The sequence below is a fragment of the Fomitopsis serialis genome, assembly GCF_022376445.1.
Source record: "Fomitopsis serialis strain Sig1Antser10 chromosome Unknown B0H18scaffold_782, whole genome shotgun sequence".
NCBI lineage: Eukaryota > Fungi > Basidiomycota > Agaricomycetes > Polyporales > Fomitopsidaceae > Fomitopsis > Fomitopsis serialis.
Genome location: NW_025955742.1, coordinates 1 through 11,579, shown reverse-complemented (window position 1 = coordinate 11,579; position 11,579 = coordinate 1). Strand labels below are relative to the sequence as shown.

The 11,579-nt window shown below is 47.2% G+C and overlaps 3 protein-coding genes across 3 annotated transcripts; all 3 read left to right on the top strand.

Annotated features, from left to right (window-relative positions):
- Window positions 1–4,362: 4,362 nt before the first annotated feature.
- Window positions 4,363–5,476, top strand: B0H18DRAFT_964866 (uncharacterized protein; the record flags this gene model as incomplete). Its single annotated transcript, XM_048043207.1, has 7 exons — window positions 4,363–4,498; window positions 4,683–4,825; window positions 4,944–4,969; window positions 5,070–5,106; window positions 5,189–5,220; window positions 5,258–5,381; window positions 5,414–5,476. 7 exons carry the CDS (start codon window positions 4,363–4,365, stop codon window positions 5,474–5,476), a joined length of 561 nt encoding a protein of 186 aa, XP_047884229.1.
- Window positions 5,477–6,996: 1,520 nt separating this feature from the next.
- On the top strand, window positions 6,997–7,753 carry B0H18DRAFT_831889 (uncharacterized protein; the record flags this gene model as incomplete). The annotated part of the gene is made up of 3 exons (XM_048039406.1): window positions 6,997–7,173; window positions 7,466–7,574; window positions 7,632–7,753. Coding segments are annotated over 3 exons (408 nt in total), but the record flags the coding sequence as incomplete, so codon positions are not given.
- Window positions 7,754–9,557: 1,804 nt separating this feature from the next.
- On the top strand, window positions 9,558–11,050 carry B0H18DRAFT_1132103 (uncharacterized protein; the record flags this gene model as incomplete). Its single annotated transcript, XM_048035535.1, has 4 exons — window positions 9,558–9,698; window positions 9,741–10,010; window positions 10,568–10,757; window positions 10,815–11,050. The coding sequence occupies 4 exons, from the start codon at window positions 9,558–9,560 to the stop codon at window positions 11,048–11,050; spliced, it is 837 nt and encodes a 278-aa protein (XP_047884227.1).
- Window positions 11,051–11,579: the final 529 nt, after the last annotated feature.

The window sequence follows — 11,579 nt, the reverse complement described above, 5'->3', positions numbered from 1 at the left end:
TCTCAATCAGTATATGAAAAAGAAGTACTGTAGTATGCAAGACATTGTAAATAATCATAACTTGATCCCAAGAGGGCACAAGGATGAGCTCAATGGCATCCACTGGCATGCATATGGGATTGAGTCTGAGTCAATTCCAATACAAACAGTGTGACATAAGTCATAACACAGTGTGACAGTCATGATAACACCATGTCACTCACATGTCACTCACATGTCACTCACATGTCACTCACATGACAATACAGTGTCACTAACATGGTAACATAATAACAACAGGATGGGATGTAACAGATTGAATCAGGTATTGGACACTTGCTCCATATTACAATGTGTTGTGCATGCTTCTAAGTTGTTCATGAACCCTCACAAACACTTTGTAGGTGGGAATGGGTTGACAATCTGATAACTTGACTACATTGTACTGAATGCAAAGGACACACATATCCATGTGTCTGTGAGTGCCCCACTTATGTCACTTTATACAACCAATGTAATAGAAAATACTGTGATGAAATCAGTCATAGAATACTCAATACTGTATACCCATATAATTGTCTGTCTATCTAAGCCATACAATGAGTGCTTTCCATGGCAAGACACTACAGATTTGATGTATTCTACATGTTGTGCAGGCTCATAAGTGTTTTATGACCATGAACTAATGTAGGGTTGCCCAGAGTATCACTGAAGTCAATTACCCTGTGAGTTATACAGAAAGTGATGTATGGGTTATTTGTTCACCAACATGGCTCATTTCTATAACTTCATACCTTGCAACTAGTATGGCATATTGTAGTAGAGCTTCATTGTACATGGTGAATCTACATGTACAATATGGAAGATATCACGGTGAATGACTCAATTCTATGACTTGACGTATGTGTCAAAACCATAGTATCCATTGTCATCAATGAATTCTGCTGCTGATGATCCATTGACAAAAGCATTTTGTGCATCTACACCTTTATATGTAATCCACACAGATACCATACACTATGTCCAATGAAGAATTTACAGTTCATGATTCATTTAGCAACCTGTGCAACTCAAGAAAGCATAGTCAAATCCTTCTGGTCCATTCAATATCAAGTGTGGATATTAGCAACAGTGTTACATCTGGAGCATGGAGCTTCAGTCAAGTGTAAGCAGCCACTCAAGATGAAAAACAAAGCCAGTCACTGCATGATTACCATATGGAGGATGTGACATTCCCAAATAGGAATCATGCACAAATCAGTTGATATGGGGCTCAGAACAAATGCAGGAAAGCCATGAAATATATAGACGCATCAAAGACAAGTCTACCTTTGCTTGATGCTGCAAATGATTGCCATTACATTGTATACAATGGCCATATTATGGCAAAAGGTGCTCAGACTGCCTGTTATAATCCTTATTAGCATCTCAACCACACATATATGTATTACAGTTGACAGATATACCATATTTTGGCCATAACCAAGTACTTTGAATCTGCACAGGCACATGTGCATTTTTTTGTTTTGCATTTCCTGGCCTAGCCAGCCACTGTATGCACTCCGTAAAATCCCCATATACTCTCTGAATGAAGGGTTATCAGATGAGCATACTATGTGTACTAATTAGATGTTACTAGCTGGGTCTACTAGTGGTCTACAATATGTGAGCGTTTGCAGTGAGCTGCCAGGCAGACAGTCACATGACAGATTTAACAGTTTCCTTATTGGGGAACTGCTAAGGCGTTTCATGGCCCTCATATCCATAACAGAGCGCTTAACCACTGCATTTGTTTGTATCTGTTGGTGCAAGTCGCGTCGTCTGGGAGTCTGAAATTTCAGAGTCAGATAAGTAACTCATACTAACAGTTACTTATCTCTACTTATCTGGGTGGCTGACTGTCACGTGCACTGTGGGAACAAACTGCCATTCTGGAGGAATCGCTAAGGCGTTTCATGGTGGTCCATCATAAGAACGATACCTTCGTACCTCAGGGATCGTAATTTGAGTCATAAACAAGCAGATTGAATCTGCAGAGGCACATGTGCATTTTTTTGCTTTGCATTTCCTGGGTTAGCCAGCCACTGTATACACTCAATAGAATTTCTGTATACTCTCTGAATGAAGGGCTATCAGATGAGCATACTATGTATACTATGATTTGTTACTGGCTGAGGCTATATAGGCCCTACAGTGTGTGAGCGCTTGGAGCAATGGCCCACCCAGCTGCCAGTCACATGATATGTTTACCAGTTTCCTTATTGGGGGAACTGCTAAGGCGTTTCATGGGCCTCATATCCATAACTGAGCGCTTAGCTACTGCATTTGTTTGTATCTGTTGGTCCAAGTCACGTTGTCTGGGAGTCTGAAATTTCAGACTCAGATAAGCAATCCCTACTAACAATTACTTATCTCTGCTTATCGGAGTGGCTGCAAATCACGTGCACTGTGGGAACAAACTGCCATTCTGGAGGAATCACTAAGGCGTTTCATGGTGGTCCATCATAAGAACGATACCTTCGTACCTCAGGGATCGTAAAACAACCTCATAAAGCTACCCTGAATGTTTATACCACGAGATGGCAACTGGATGGTGCAAAATGCGGAAGATATGTCAGTACTCTATGCAGACAATATACTAGCAGTCTTGCCAAGCTTAACTACTAATGTGGTCAAAATGATTTTTTTCACAAACTGACATGTATCCAACAAAATGGATCGTACTGCCAGCTATGGCCCTCTCCCCAGCAAGTGGTGAAAGAGGTGGTGGGGTTTACCACAGCATGAATTGTACCAGGTGGCATGATCCTTAGGAAATTGTTTAGCATGAGGCTATGCCTGAGGTGAGGTTCCACATACCAAAGCTATGCAATGATACTCACAGTAAATCACCAGGGCACAGAGCAACCACCTCTTATGTCTGCAATCCCTTCCCAAGGCAGTGGCAAATCAAAATGACTGGGTGGTGACTGCAGTCTCAGCCCTTTGTGGTCAGACCAGTTCTCTAAGTTGATGAGGCCAGCAAGCTTGGCAGTAGCTTCTTTGTGGCTATGAATCTGCTCCTTGAGATGGAAAAAAACCACAGCTTGAGGCCAACAAAGCTACCCAAGTCCCCATGCCATCTGCATCCCTGTGTGGATATATATTGACAAGGCTGGGTGGGGCAACAGACCCCAGTTGCATATCTCTCAGAAATCAGATACTGCCACACTAGGTCCACCCACATTTGATACTTGGGTGACATTCTGTGCAGTTGTGAGGCTGTCCAATGCCAGATACAGAGTCTCAGCACTGGAGCTCAGGAATCACAAAAGACTCACTTATATGGAAACCATCCACTATGTTGGAGCTTGCAGGACAGCACATATTGTATTGAGGATGGATCATGATTCAGCCCATCAAAGAAGTCACAGATGGTTCCTGTGATGTGAGGATTGCTCCAGCCATTGGTTCATTGACCCACATCTAATCATGAAATCATTGATCAGGGCAATATAGACAAATTATCAACAAACCATGAAGATCCACTCAAGTGGCTGGGATGATCCCATACTGTGGGTACAGTGCCTTCAGGGTCAAGGAGAAGTTGGACACATCCTGGGCATCTGGGACATGAACCACCATGCCATTAGCCAGTAAATTTCTGAGCTGAACAGGGGAGGTGCGCTCCATGCCCTCCAGTGCAGCTACAAACTGGGAGCTTGAGGTTGAGGGCACCCAAATCACCAGAAAGTGAATCAAGTACTCTGGAACAATGGTTGTGTGACCTGCTGACCACATTACTGTAGGACTATTTTCATGTACTTGGCTTCCCAGGATGGCAGATGAGAAATCAAGAGCACCAGAATGGTCATTTGATGAGCTGGTGGTGCCAGTTCCACCAGTGTGTGTGCCCTTTTATGACCACTGAGGTATGAAGGAATTATGACCCCTGAGGTACAAAGGAATCTTATGACTGGAGGGGATGTAACACTTAGCATGGAGCCCAATGTGGAAGGTTCTTCCCACAGTGCATGTGATTGTTGCTGGGCATCAACATCAAGGTCGTCCTCCAATCCACTGAAGAAGTTGCCATCAATGATAGCCCCTGCTTGGTTAACGCTACACTTATGAGCATCAGGGAGGGCTGAGAACATGTCTGGATGAGTAGAGGGGTAGTTGACTCAATACACGGCTTCCAAGTGAACATAAATTGGGCAGATATTCACCACATTGTTCCACTCAACACCAGCCCAATCAGAAATATCCTTGTAAGTGACACAAGTTGAACAATTCTCCCATGCACTCTTGATTGTATGATGTGTAGTGGTGCGTGTGTATCTCAAGTCTCAGGATAGACTTGAGTGCTTGGAATTGGAACAACCACAGATTCAGCGGAAATCAATGATTCCTGACACCGTGGGCCCTGCCTCCATTGCCCTGGAGCTGCTCCTGGTGGCTCTGTATTGCAGCAATAATTTGTGTTGCAGATGGGAAGTGTTGCTCAATGTAGTTGCAGAGGGGCTGCAGGTCACTCTGGGTCAGTGAACTGGGAGGCCCTGTCAAGACTGGCATAGTGGGTATGACAGGCACCACTGCACACAGGACAGGTGGAGTGGCAGTGGGAGCAGTCAGAGGTAGACCAGTGAGCTATTTCATAGTTTAAATTTGTGTTGGGCTCCAAGGTAAGACAGATGACTCACCAAATCTCTGTACACATATAGCAAATATGTGGATGGTCTCCTGTCTCTCGAGGATGGAGTTCATGGCACAAGTCCACTCAATGATACCCTGGCTACTTGGGAATCCTACACTGGACCCACAGCTGTCAATTAAGATTTGGCCACAGGAGGAGTCAAGGACAGAGGTGAGCATGCTGTGCTCAATGAAACCTTTTTGATAACTGAAGTACTCCTCTGGGGTGTGCTCACACACATCAAGAGGGTGACATGATGTGCCAATGAATGTGGTTTGCTGTGCCTCAGCCACAAATTGTTCTAGGAGGCATCCTGTGTGTGAACCAAAGTGAATGATGGTGGTGAGTCACTGTGCAAACGTGAATGGGGGTTCCATGTATGGCATTTTGAGCATGCTGGTGGCAACACTGACAGAAGTTTCATGGAAACTGGTGAAGACAACAATTTGACTGTGAGTGTTGTCATCTTGCTGTTGGCTGCAGTGCGCCTCAGAGTGATTCCAAAGGCCTAAGTCGAGCTCTGTAAGGTCTTAGGGACTTGGAGCTCGACGAGGCGGACTGTCTAGGTGTGTGTTATGTAAGGCGACCATAACTGTACAGTAGAAACAACCACAAAGTCGAAATCAACGAAGCAGTGAAAAATCGGATGAGTGCAGGGGTTCAAATCCCTGAAGATGCAAACATTATAGAAAATGGTAGACTGAAGGGAATGATGTCGAAAAGTACAGTATGCACGGTATAGTGATGGCGTCCATGCAGAATAAAGGAGAACACAGCAGGACACATTCCACGACTTGGACAGGGCAATGGAGCTCAGAATAATTCGCAGAAATGCGGAATAAATTTCAAGCTCAACACCTTGGGAAAAGACACACTCGACAGCAGTCAACATAGCTAAGTAGCAAGATCAGTCACAAAATCAACTCATCTGAAGCACACCACATTTTGAACTCACCCAGTGCAGACAAGAAATTGAGTTCCAGGCGGTGTAACCAGGGGTACAATGTGTGGTTTTCCTGGACAAGGGAGATCTCAACCAGAAGTGGAGGCCATTCACATCCGAACTTGACTGGCAGGTGGCCATGTGGGCAGTTCACGAGGATGTTGGCCAGAATTCTCTAAATTGGTTCCTGTGCATACCAGGGGTAGGTTTCTCTATTCATAGACACTGCAAGAGCTCACCATGTATGTGGCTGGTTTGCAGGTGGTTGAAAATCTGGGGCTAACCTTCAAGGACATCAGGCAACTCTTCATGGAAGTCAACAGTATTCCTGACAGGGCAACATGGAAGATGACAACCTTGACATTCTGTGACCGGCCAGACAAGGAACACATTATATGATACCAGGACGTTCTCGAGGCTATACAGGCCCTCCTAGGTAACCCATCATATGCTAAGCCGATCATGTACTGCCCAAGGTGTATCTTCGCTGGCTGTTCCAAAATACACAGGATCTTCACCAAAATGTGGACTGGTCTTTGGGGAATGCTGTCCAGGTAAGCATCAGTTTTCCCACCTACCTTGTCCATCTCTGACATCCTGGGGACATAGCAATTACTGCCAGGGGGTGCTGCTGCTGCACCTGTGAATAATTCCACAGACAAGACCCAGCTCACCCAGTTTTCAAGTAACAAGTGTGCATGCCCGGTGTACCTGACCCTAGGTAACATTCCTTGTGCCCTCCATCGCAAACCCTTCAAGCATCAGTAAGTTGAACATGACCAAGCGTAACACAAATCGTGGACCCAGCAGCTTTTAATGCAGCTATGCGCATCATCCTCAAGCCCCTCATTCGTGCCGGTGTTGAGGGCTTTGAAGTGACAGGCAGTGATGGTGCTGTTCATCGGGTACACCCCATCCTAGCATCTTACATCACTGACTACCCAAGTGTCAGTGTCCCACTGACAAACTGGGGGATCGTGTGGTGGCAGGATCTCATAGGTCCAGAAGAGCTGGACAGCCGACTTTGATGTCTCCCACCTGCGCACGGTGTTCAACACATCAAGAACAGTATCTCCACCCTCAAGTGTCCAGCAAAGAGTGCAAGGAGATGGCCTGTGTCCTGCTGGGCTGTCTCATAGGGAAGATTCCCAACTCTGTCATCCTCGCCTTTTGAGCTCTGCTTGATTTCATCTATATAGCTCAATACCCTACGCACGATAACAACACACTCAGATATCTTGAGGATGCATTGGACACCTTTCACAAACACAAGCATGTCCTGGTAGAGCTGGGGATACAAGATGATCTCAACATCCCCAAGGTTCACTCCCTCCTCCATTACGTCCAGTCAATTTGACAGTTCAGGACGACAGACAACTATAATACAGAGTTGTTTGAGCAACTCCATATTGACTTCGCCAAGAAAGTATGGCAAGCCTCCAACCATATGGACCAGTTTCCACAGATGGTGAAGTGGATCTCCTGGCGGGAGAAAATGGCCCTTTACAAAATGTTCCAGGAGTGTTGTGAGGAGGAGGAGGTAGAGGACCCAGAGGAAGAAGAGGATGGCCGGACAGTGGATGCCAATGCTCAGGATGCACAGGACACCAAACCAGTGGCAGGAGACCATTCTATCAATATAGCTAAGCACCCACCATTGCCCACACAACAATCTTGCCATGGTCCAGATGCAGCACAATGCACCTGGCTTTACCACCGCTCTTGCAAGATACATCAATGACCTACAGCCGCCTGAACTGACACTCACTCAACGTGATCTATCAAGGGCCTGGTTGCCCTTCAATTGTGTTGATGTGTATCACAAGGTTCAATTCAACCCTTGTGAGCTGCTGGACAGCAAACTGGAGGTTGATGCTATCAGGTCAGTGCCTGCTTCTGGTCACCAGGGAAGGAAGAGCCATTTTGATACAGCCATTGTGCTTGAGACTGAGGAGGCTGAGGCAATGAGGGTCAAAGGTACTCACTTAATGTCTTGAGTTCCTGCGTATAATGTTGCTCATTTCCACTGTAAAGGCACAAGGGCAGGGCACGTCAAAGTCATTTTCACACTGCCTAAGACGCTCTCCCCATCTCATGGTGGCAGTCCAGCACCTTTGTGGTGGCCTCAGGGTCCTCTTGCATATGTGGAGTGGTATACCCACTTCCCTGGTGCAGCCGACCCACAGCATCTCATGTACTCTGTGAGTAAGCCACCCCCGGGGGCGGATGGTCTTCCACCTGGAAGGATAATACAGCTGACTCAGATACTATACACCAGTCATGCCAGCTGATATCTTTGTTTCTGGATGGGCCGGGTGGGGCAAGCTCCAAGGGAATGGTCCTCCAACAACATTCTTGACAAGGCAACCAGAGTCCATCTGAACGACTGGGCTGGTATGTACACCTACCAGATGCTATGGTAGTGGCTTTCCATCTTTCCTTGACGTAGCTGAGTCAGTAAGTCTCCTATCTCGACATCATCACTCTTGACCTGCTCTCTGAAGGCCTCGCTGTGTGTAGGCCTCATGACATGAATGTAACACCCATGGGATGGTACGTGTTCTAATGGTAGCTGGAGATGCACTTGTAAGTGCTGACCATTCTCTCTTAGTGTAACCTCATGGAAGGTGTGGATGATGCAGGCATACGGGATAGTGCAGTCATGTCACAGGTCTGTTGTGGTCTGCATGTCTATGCAAAACCATGCTGCATTGACATGTTGTAGAAGGGCGTCGACCTGAACACAGTTCAGTTGTCCACATCCCATAGAGCCTGGGAAAACACAACTGACATCCATCATCCCCCCAGCAGAGTGCAGAGTACAACTTGGGCTCGAGTCTGTTGCGACTGAAGCACCATCTGCCACGCATACCAGTCAATACTAATGCGGCAGACCACTGCTTCAGCAATGCAGTCATCTGCCAGTTCATGGGCAATGTCTAAGCATTGTTTGTCCAGAAGTTCATCTCGAATGTTATTGAGAAGGTGTGCTGATTGAGATTCTATGTATTCTGTCGCCTTCACTGACACTCTCATCCTGAGGTGCATCCAGGTTTCTGAACACTGTATGGACTGGATCTCCAGCAAGGTCACCTTCTCCGCTGCACAGCATGCAGCCTACGAACTTCGACAGCTGCATCATGCAGGATGCCTCTGCACATGCACGTGGTAGCATTATCTCATTGTGTTGGAGAGTCAGCTGGTACCTGGTGGGTGTTGCCTACCCTTACCAGCTCTCTTATGGGCACTACAGCATGCAAGCTGCTCTTCGTGGTGGTTCATCACACTCCAGGTGATCATCTCAACCATCCAGCCTTTCTTTGCTTGCATTCCCTGATACTGCCTCTCGTCAACATGCACAGATCTAAGAATACATTTAGCTCAATACATACAATTCTTGCCCACTCTGAGTCCAAGTACTGGTGAGTGCGAGCACATCATGAAGACCTGATCAAGTGTGAGCAAGCACTTGAGTGTGGCTTTCTGACCACTTGGTAACTCTTGCTCTCTTCTCTCAACCGTCTCTGAACCACTCTCAGACTGCTCCCACCTGCCTCACAATTCATCCTGCTGTTACGGACATCTTGAGCTTTATCATGGCCATCTCCTGCATTGAACCCCACCATCTCAACATCATCTCACAGAATGGCCTGCCATCCTATCTGCAGATAGCGGAACACGGGACTAGGCAATGCCCTCACAGATCCGGTCTGACACATGTTACAGTCCTATGCCTGGAAAAGAAAAACATCGGGGAGTTATACAACTATGTGAGTGCCCTGTATCTGTGTAGTGGTATTAGCTGGCTAATATTCCTATTTGCGAAGTGTATGACACATCAGAGAATGGGCTGTCCCATGGCCCGGTGCCCGGCTTGGATGCAGCCCACACCGGAGGTACAGACGTCCATCCTAGATGGCATTCAATCCAACAGCTTTTGGGCCTTTCGGGCCTGTTAGAATGCGAGGCTGGGTGTTCCTGGGTGCCGTTGGGCTGTTTTATCAGGACTGGAGGAGAGTCCCCCTCGGGACTCTTGCAGGATTATGGGCCAGAGGAGGACACTCCCAGAGTGGTGTGGTGGAGGCCTTGTTCTTTGTCAAGGTACATCCCATGGTCCCTCAATTCTGACTCAAACTTCTTCAGGATCTCAATGACCCCATCTCCATCTGGTGCGAGATAGATGAGAAGAGCAAGGAGATGCTCATAGCTCCTCCTACGGAGCAGCCCCTGATGCTGCTCACGTTCCCAGGGCTGAGCCCGTGGAGGACATTGCCCCGCATGGGCCTCAGCGACACTGGCTTTGACATCTATGATGTTGAACGACAAACCTTCTTTCCTGCATCAATGCTTGAAGATGAAACCCCTGTCCTACACCTCCCCCTACGCCAAATTCCTACCTTCAAGCTTGGCCATGTAAGTGTCACCCTCTACGTGAGTGACCATGCCAAGGGCCTGAGATCGGAGCCCCCCACATGTTCCATGAAACTGTAATTCATGGACCAGCCATATGTCTGGCCTGGGAACCTTCGAGTTCCTCACAAGTACATGCAGGTGAAGTGGATACAGGAACACCGTTGGGCGTGAGGCCTGAGCATGGAGAAGACAGATACTTGGAGGAGCTAGCCCCTGACTTTGACTGGCATGCACCTGACAATGTTTGGCAGAGGTTCTGATCACACATAGGAACAAAATTGTACTAGTAGATAGATCTATGTAAGAATAGCAGTCATCATTGTACGCCCATGGCATATGTCCAGTACTACAATCTACTGAATAGCATCTCCGTTTTCCGTTTTATCACACTCATTCAGGCTCTCATTTATACCCGATACTCTCTTCGAGTACCATACTGGTGAACACAAGCACTTCTTTGAGATCTCATTGAGCGCTTGGAGGTCACTTTTCCATCGCTTGTCAATTCTTGACTTCTCATCACTACTCTCAGTACTATACTCACTAACCCTCCTTAGATGATGATGCTGAATCGGACACTGATGAAGAGCCCATGCACGGCAAAACTGAGGGTGTGGCGAGCCAGAACAGCTTTGTGGCTCCTGCATGCACTCATGTTGCCAGCAGACAAGGTGGATACCTCAGCTGACCTGGAGCTTGCATGCAGCGAGGCAGGCAAGCCTGGTGTTCAGTCTGACTCACATTCTGGTAAGTCAACACGTATTCTGGGATGGCATTGTAAACTAACACAGTTTTCCTTGATAGACTCCGAGTTGGACACTGCTCAGCTGGTGAACGAGTCGAAGGAGGCCAAGAGGGCGCGCCTGATTGATGCTGTGCTCACAGCCCTCAATGCATCAGGCCTCAAGCCCAATGGAAAGCCAGTCATGTCTATCTGCAGTGCTGCCAAGGTGTATGGTCTTGTGCCTTCCACTTTGAAGGACCACTACATCAGGAAGAAGACACACACAGAGGTGCACATCCCACACAACACAAGTTGAACCCGACGGAGGAGGAGGTCCTTGTTGCGTGGATCAAGGAGGTTGGACGGCATGGTGTGCCACTCACGCAGGAGGCAGTCATCGACCATGTGTTGGTGATTGCAGGTGCTCCTATCAGAACATTGTGGTACCAGCGCTTCAAGAAGTGTCATCCAGAGTTAGCTGTGCATTGGGCAATGAAGCTCCAAGCCTGCCGTGCGAAGGTGCTCAACTGCCTGAAGGTTTTCAGGTACTATGGCATCCTTGGACAGGTCGTCGAGGTGTTTGGGATCCCCCCGAGAACAGGTACAACAACAAGAAGGGTATCCAGCTTGGCATCATGGATGATGTCAAAGTTCTTGTGGATTGCAACCAGAAAGATGTCTACAACGTCAGGAACGGTAATCGCAAATTAATTACCATCATCGAGTGCATATGTGCTGATGGGACTGCAATCTGCCCATGCATAATATTCAAGGGGAAGCACATGAACAAGACCTAGGGAGTGGACAATCCTGCGGATGCGAGGTAAGTCATGCAATCAAGTACT